The sequence below is a fragment of the Octopus bimaculoides genome, chromosome 3, assembly GCF_001194135.2.
Source record: "Octopus bimaculoides isolate UCB-OBI-ISO-001 chromosome 3, ASM119413v2, whole genome shotgun sequence".
Lineage (NCBI taxonomy): Eukaryota > Metazoa > Mollusca > Cephalopoda > Octopoda > Octopodidae > Octopus > Octopus bimaculoides.
The window spans coordinates 29,298,523-29,305,712 of record NC_068983.1 but is presented as its reverse complement, the minus strand read 5'-3'; the positions used below and the strand labels follow the sequence as shown (position 1 = coordinate 29,305,712).

Below are 7,190 nucleotides of genomic sequence, written 5' to 3'. Positions count from 1 at the left end.
ATATATATATTATATATTGTTTATAGTTTCAGCTTAGAGCTGTGGCCATGCTGATGCACCGCCGTGCCCCCAATATATATTATATGTACAACTGGCTTTTTTCAGTTTCCGTCTACCAAATCCACTCACAAAGGGTTTGGTCAACCTGAGACTATAGTAGAAGACACTTGCCCAAGGTACCATGCGGGAGGGAACTCAGAACCATGGGAGGGAACTCAGAACCATGTGGTTGGGTAGCAAGCTTCTTACCACACAGCCATGCCTGCGTCTATTCACATTATTTTGAAGTTATCATGCATTATTGAGATTTCAATAATGTGTGGTAAGAAGCTTGCTTCCCAACGACATGGTTTCGGGATTAGTCCCACTGCATGGCAACCTTGGCCAAATGCCTTCTACTATAGCTTTGGGCCAACCAAAGCCTTGTGAGTGGATTTGGTAGGTGGAAACTGGAAGAAATCCATCATATATGTTTGCGTGTGTGTGTGTGTGAGTGTGTGTGCGCGCGCGCACGTGTATGTGTGTGTGTGTGTGCACGCGCACGTGTGTGTCCTCCACCACTGCTTGATAACCAGTGTTGGTGTGTTTTCATTGTAATTTAGCAGTTCAGCAAAAGAACTGATAGAATAAGTACAAGGCTTAGCAAAAGAAAACTTAAGTACTGGGGTTGATTCATTCAACTAAAAATTCTTCAAGGCGGTGCCCCAGCATGGCCACAGTCAAATGACTGAAACAAGTGAAAGATAAAAGATTCCTTATTTTTAAAATATTAAGTGTGAAAGGCCAAATCTGGTAGACTATTTGGGCTGGATGTGGCCAGTTTAAATGCTGAAGGATTAATGAGGTAGAGCAGCAGTTCCCAAACCCTTTTTTGCACCATAGATTTCATGCAAGACGATATTTCCACCGAGGGGACCATGTGCATAACAAAACACAATAAAGGTGTAATATATAATTTAATTATTGCATATATATATTATATATACTATATACATATATAATGCAAAAACACTCTGCAGACTGTGATAGTCAATAAAGTAGAAATAAAATTTTTAAAGTTTTATACTTTCTGTGCAGCCTGGTAATAAATGATTCATGGCTTGGTACTGGTCTGCAGCTTAGTGGTTGAGGAACCCTGAGTTAGACAATTAACCTGAAGCTCATGAGTACTAACTTTACATAATTCTACCCATGTCATATGCCAGCATGGAAGGCGGACATTAAATGATGATGATGGATAGATCACTGACCACTACACTTATATTTTTTTTCTCTCCTTGTTTCTTTCTGTGTTCCTTTCTGTTGAAGAGCGTAGGCTCGAAATGTTAAAGACTTTCTCTATTTCCAAGCGTTATACTAATACATTCATTTGTTGTTTACACCACCTGTCTTCGTCTGTTGTTTTTTCGTAATTTCTCCCATATATATATATATAACAGTCTTTTCTCAGTTTTCATCTACCAAATCCACTCATAAAGCTATAGTGGAAGACATTTGTCCAAGGTGCCACACAGTGGGCCTGAACCCAGAACCATGTGGCTGGAAAGCAAACATTTTACCACACGGCAATGCCTGTGCCTAATTCCAGTTAACGTGTTCAAATGAATTAATCCCTGAATTTGTTGTATTAACACTGACTTGATTATCTGTCTGTCTTTCTGCCTGCCTGTCTATCTACCTGCCTGTCTATCTGCCTACCTGTCTATCTGCCTGTCTGTCTATATGCGTGTTTGTCTATTTGCATACCTGTCTGTCTGTCTATCTTCTTGTTTGTCGTCTTACTATATAAATTATTTCTCATTAGCTTTGTGATGTTCCCTGCATTGAATATATGTATGTTGGCACTCCATCGCTTATGACGTCGAGGGTTCCAGTTGATCCGATCAACGGAACAGCCTGCTCGTGAAATTAACGTGCAAGTGGCTGAGCACTCCACAGACACGTGTACCCTTAATGTAGTTCTCGGGGATATTCAGCGTAACACAGTGTGACAAGGCTGACCCTTTGAATTACAGGAAGTAAGAGTGAGAGACAGTTGTGGTGGAAGAGTACAGCAGGGTTCGCCACCATCCCCTGCCGGAGCCTCGTGGAGCATTAGGTGTTTTCGCTCAATAAACACTCGCAACACCCTGTCTGGGAATTGAAACTGCGATCCTACGACTGCGAGTCCGCTGCCCTAAGATTTTTTCTTGATTCTAGATAGCTTTTCTATGATCCCTACATTCAATAAATGTATTGACACTATCTTAACTACTGGGAATAAGTAAGCATGCCATAAGGCAGCTGATAGGTTTGACATTTCAGATTCAGTTCATGATCTGTTTGTACTTTCTATTATTTACCAACACAGACCATTATTTTCCCTCGGATTCTCCTGTTTCACTTTCAGTTGAATGATAAACAGAATGAGAGGTACCAAGCTATAAATGTTATTCGTTCAGTATACTTTATATGTAAATAACCAAATTCACAAAACACTAAATTATTCCATTCAAGCTGTCGTGGAGAAGCAGCCACAAAAGAGATGGAGGAAAAACGAAATTTTTGAACTGAAGTATCATCTTTCATGGTGAACCAACATGGTCAGAAGTAACAATGGTTCAAAATATGTAAAGAACTGGAGAACTTTCAATCTAATTGATTTCAAAGATTGAGCACAATTGATTTGCTTGATAGATCTGTATGAGGCCCTTTAGTACAATAGTAGAACATCTGTCATGTCTGTAGGAGATACAGGTTCAAGTCTCATGAGGCATTGTTTGACGTTTTCTCAGGACAGCACTCCAGCATAACCATGGTCCAATGACTGAATAAAAGATAAAAGAGAGAGAGAGAGACATACACACACACACACACACACACACACACACACACACACACACACACACACACACACACACACACACACACACACACACACACACACAGAGCAGGCTTTTATGTTGACATGAGTTGGATTATTCATCATGGTGCAAGCCATTTCTTAGTGGGAGTCACATGTCCATTAGCTTGGTTTCTATGGCTGGATGTCCTTCCTATCACTAACTGCTTTTACAGAGTGTACTGGATGCATTTTCTTGTGGCACCAATGCAAGAAAGATTGCTAAGCCCTTGATTGGGCATGACTACAGGTACCTCACAACCCAACTACTTCTCTGCTGAGCAATGCCAGCAGAAAAGCTAGAATGATTGGGTGAAAGGGAAAAGAGCAAGATAGGAAGAGACAGATTTATTAGGATGTAGATGAGAGTGAAGTGATGATCAAAAGCAGGGGTGAACAGGGACAAGAGTGGGTGATGGGCGAAAGTAGAGGTGGCCAAAGGAGAAAGAGAGAAAGGGTGGCAGTACAGAAAGAGTAAAGTTAGAGGGAAAGCGAGAGAGAGAGAGAGAGAGAGAGAGAGAGAGAGTATGTATGTTGAGTAATTATTTATCTCACCTGCAAATTTGAAAACTTTCAATTATTTTATTATTTTCTTTTCCACTAGGTCCAGTTGGATCAAGGTAAAGTATTTCTTTTTGTCGTATAGGGAATCTGTACACCCCCGTGATTGGCTAAATGAACTATACTAGTTAGTATAAATGAGCATGCGCAGAACAGTCTGAGAAGAGTGTCATAGTGTACAGGTCATAGGGATTATTGAATAGAGATATCATGGAGTGCTTGTTGAAGATACACAGCTGGAGAGTAATAAGATAACATCAGGAACATTTGATATTATAACAGTTCAGATGTAGGAGTGGCTGTGTGGTAAGTAGCTTGCTAATGAACCACATGGTTCCAGGTTCAGTCCCACTGTGTGGTACCTTGGGCAAGTATCTTCTACTATAGCCTCGGGCCGACCAAAGCCTTGTGAGTAAATTTGGTAGACAGAAACTGAAAGAAGCCCGTCGTATATATGTATATATATGTATGTGTGTCTGTGTTTGTCCCCCAACATCGCCTGACAACCGATGGTGGTGTGTTTACGTCCCCTTAACTTAGCGGTTCGCATAATTTTATTTCAGAAGTATGATTCTACTGTTGTTATTTATACTAATAGTAAAAGTGACTGCAATGGTTTGGCACAATCAGTAGAGCACTCAACAAGATGCATTGTGATATTTTAGTTACATATCTTTAAATTCAGGGTCCAAATATTGCTTGGATCAATTAACCTTTCAATCCTCTGAAGCTGATAATATAGCTTCCATTTAAGTACTGATATTGATTATAATCGATTGTTCCCTGCCTTTAAACATGAGGTTTTGTGCTTGTATTAGAAATGTGTGTGTGTGTGTGTGTGTGTGTGTGTGTGTGCGTGTGCGTGTGCGTGTGCGTGCGTGTGTGTGTGTGTGTGTGTGTGTGTGTGTGTGTGTGTGTGTGTGTGTGTGTGTGTGTGTGTGTGTGTTTACTTTCTGTACTTGCATAAAAAATTGCAGGGCTATGGACAGTGCTGTCTGTTGTCATTTTCCTTAAAATTGCTAGCCTTCTGCCAAAATTTGAAACCATTAATTCTGAACTTGAAAGAGTTAAATCTATACGATGCTATCATTGTGGTATATTCTGATTCTTACTCTGAAATTCAGCCAAAGAGAACTATGATGCCAACCTTAGAGTTTTGTCAGAATTGACTCAACAACTCAATCAGTGTGAAACCCAAAAGAAGTTACAAGAATGCACCAAACTGGAGAAAGGCAAGTCATGACATTTTTGCATTTTTCAGATTTTATTTATTTATTTATTTGTATTTAGTTCTGATGACTGGTGTCATTGGTAACTGTTGAACTTTTCTTTAATAAAACCTCAAATACTGAGATTAACACATTTTTAGTCACCCTCTATATGTTGTTGTTGTTGGCACTCTGTCGCTTACGACGTCGAGGGTTCCAGTTGATCCAATCAACGGAACATCCTGCTCTTGAAATTAACGTGCAAGTGGCTGAGCACTCCACAGACACGTGTACCCTTAACGTAGTTCTCGGGGATATTCAGCGTGACACAGTGTGACAAGGTTGACCCTTTGAATTACAGGCACAACAGAAAGTAAGAGTGAGAGAAAGTTGTGGTGGAAGAGTACAGCAGGGTTCGCCACCATCCCATGCCAGAGCCTCGTGGAGATTTAGGTGTTTTCGCTCAATAAACACTCACAACACCCGGTCTGGGAATTGAAACCGCGATCCTATGACTGCGAGTCCACTGCCCTAACCACTGGGCCATTGCGCCTCCTCCACCCTCTATAAATGCAGGAAGAAAGGCATGGTTTATTCCTTGTATTATAATCTTTTCTGCTATAGGCACAAGGCCTGAAATTTTGTGGGAGGGAGGTGGCTGATAACATCAACCCCTGTGCTCAACTGGTTCTTATTTTGTCAACCCCAAAAGCATGAATTTGAACCCAGAACATGAAGATAGACAAAATGCCACTAAGAATTCTGTCCAGCATGTTAGTGATTTTGCCAACTCACTGCCTTATATTCCTTGTAATATAATGAGAGGGAGATGTTAAAATTGTTTTGAGTCTACTGGCTAGTGAAACCAGAGTTTATCTGGATCTCTAAGATATTTAGATTGATTGTATGAAGCTTCCCTACTAAGCAAGACATTAATCCATCACAAGTTAATCCATAGGTTAATTGGTACTTATTTTCAGTTGAGTGTATTTGAGCAATGAGAATTGAAATGCTTTACTAAAAAAAACACTGTGCACTGCCCTGTCCGAGGATTGAACTGACAACCTGATAATCATGAGCCCAACACCCTAACCACAAGGCAAGGCTACATGCCTTCAAAAGAGGAAAGGGGAATTCGTAGCCACAATATTTTTCAGGCTTAGATTGTGAGGGGACAAGACAATTACTCCTTTACTCTTTTACTTGTTTCAGTCATTTGACTGCGGCCATGCTGGAGCACTGCCTTTAGTCAAGTAAATCGACCCCAGGACTTTGTAAGCCTAGAACTTATTCTATTGGTCTCTTTTGCTGAACCGCTAAGTTACGGGGACGTAAACACACCAGCATCGGTTGTCAAGCGATGTTTGGGGGGACAAACACAGACACACAAACATATACACACACATACATATATATATATATACATATATACGACGGGCTTCTTTCAGTTTCCATCTACCAAATCCACTCACAAGGCTTTGGTTGGCCTGAGGCTATAGTAGAAGACACTTGCCCGAGGTGCCACACAGTGGGACTGAACCTAGAACCATGTGGTTGGTAAGCAAGCTACATACCACACAGCCACTCTAGGTTGTCCATGATGGATCAAATAGGAAACACATTTGCTGCAAAAGAAGGTAGTAAGCATAGAAAAGGGATAACTTTAACAGGTTGAAGTACCAAAAGAATCAGGAAAGTGGGTGTTGTGTGACAGGAGGATGTGAAGTGAAACTTTAAAATCTTGTCTTTTAGTATTTTTTTCAATCTGATATTTTCTTATTTCTTTTCTTTTTTACCCATCAGACATTTCAGAACTTTTAAAAATGTGCCAAAATGTACAAATGGCAACAATATTTCAAACCAAATTTGTTGCGGATGAAAAAGAGTAATTATTTGTTTTGTTTTTATTTCTGTTTTTTTCTAATTTCTGCTGCTGCTGCTGTTGTAGTTGTTGCTGCTGCTGCTGCTGCTGCTGTTGTTGTTGTTATCATTGTGCTAGTTCTGTTGCTGCTAGTGTTCCTTCCATTACTGCTGTTATTGTTGCCGTTGTTGTTGTTGCTGTTGTTACTGCTACTACCTATACAGACTTATACAGCAGACCCAAAAGTGTTCCCTCCATAACAGCACCACCTGGAGTAGACCTCACCCTCCTAGCCGTGTATCTGGGTAGCTTTATGAGTTATCTCTTTCTACAAGCCATAAAGCAGCTTCAGGAGGATTGCTTAACTTGCTAGAAGTAACAGTCAAATTTCTTGCTTATCACTCCTTACCTAAATAAAAAAAAATGTGAGGAAGAACACACTGTATAATGTAGTTCAAGATATTATAGCGCAGGAGTGGGTGTGTGGTAAGTAGCTTGCTTACCAACCACATGGTTCCGAGTTCAGTCCCACTGCGTGGCATCTTGGGCAAGTGTCTTCTACTATAGCCTCGAGCTGACCAAAGCCTTGTGAGTGGATTTGGTAGACAGAAACTGAAAGAAGCCTGTCGTATATATATGTATATATATATATATATATTTATAAATATAATTAAGGGAT

The 7,190-nt window shown here is 40.3% G+C and overlaps 2 protein-coding genes across 2 annotated transcripts in view; both read left to right on the top strand.

The window, feature by feature from the left end:
- Positions 1 to 4,685, top strand: part of LOC106876723 (uncharacterized) — a 12,593-nt gene extending 7,908 nt beyond the window's left edge. The window contains exons 4-5 of the mRNA XM_014925395.1: positions 3,486 to 3,501; positions 4,567 to 4,685. Of these exons, the coding sequence (XP_014780881.1) occupies positions 3,486 to 3,501; positions 4,567 to 4,685 (135 nt within the window). The remainder of the gene's footprint in view (positions 1 to 3,485; positions 3,502 to 4,566) is intronic.
- A 1,772-nt stretch (positions 4,686 to 6,457) lies between these two features.
- The window catches only part of LOC106876725 (golgin subfamily A member 6-like protein 1), a 10,637-nt gene continuing 9,904 nt past the window's right edge, over positions 6,458 to 7,190 (top strand). The window contains exon 1 of the mRNA XM_014925401.2: positions 6,458 to 6,535. Within this exon, the coding sequence (XP_014780887.1) occupies positions 6,474 to 6,535 (62 nt within the window). The 5' untranslated portion in view covers positions 6,458 to 6,473. The remainder of the gene's footprint in view (positions 6,536 to 7,190) is intronic.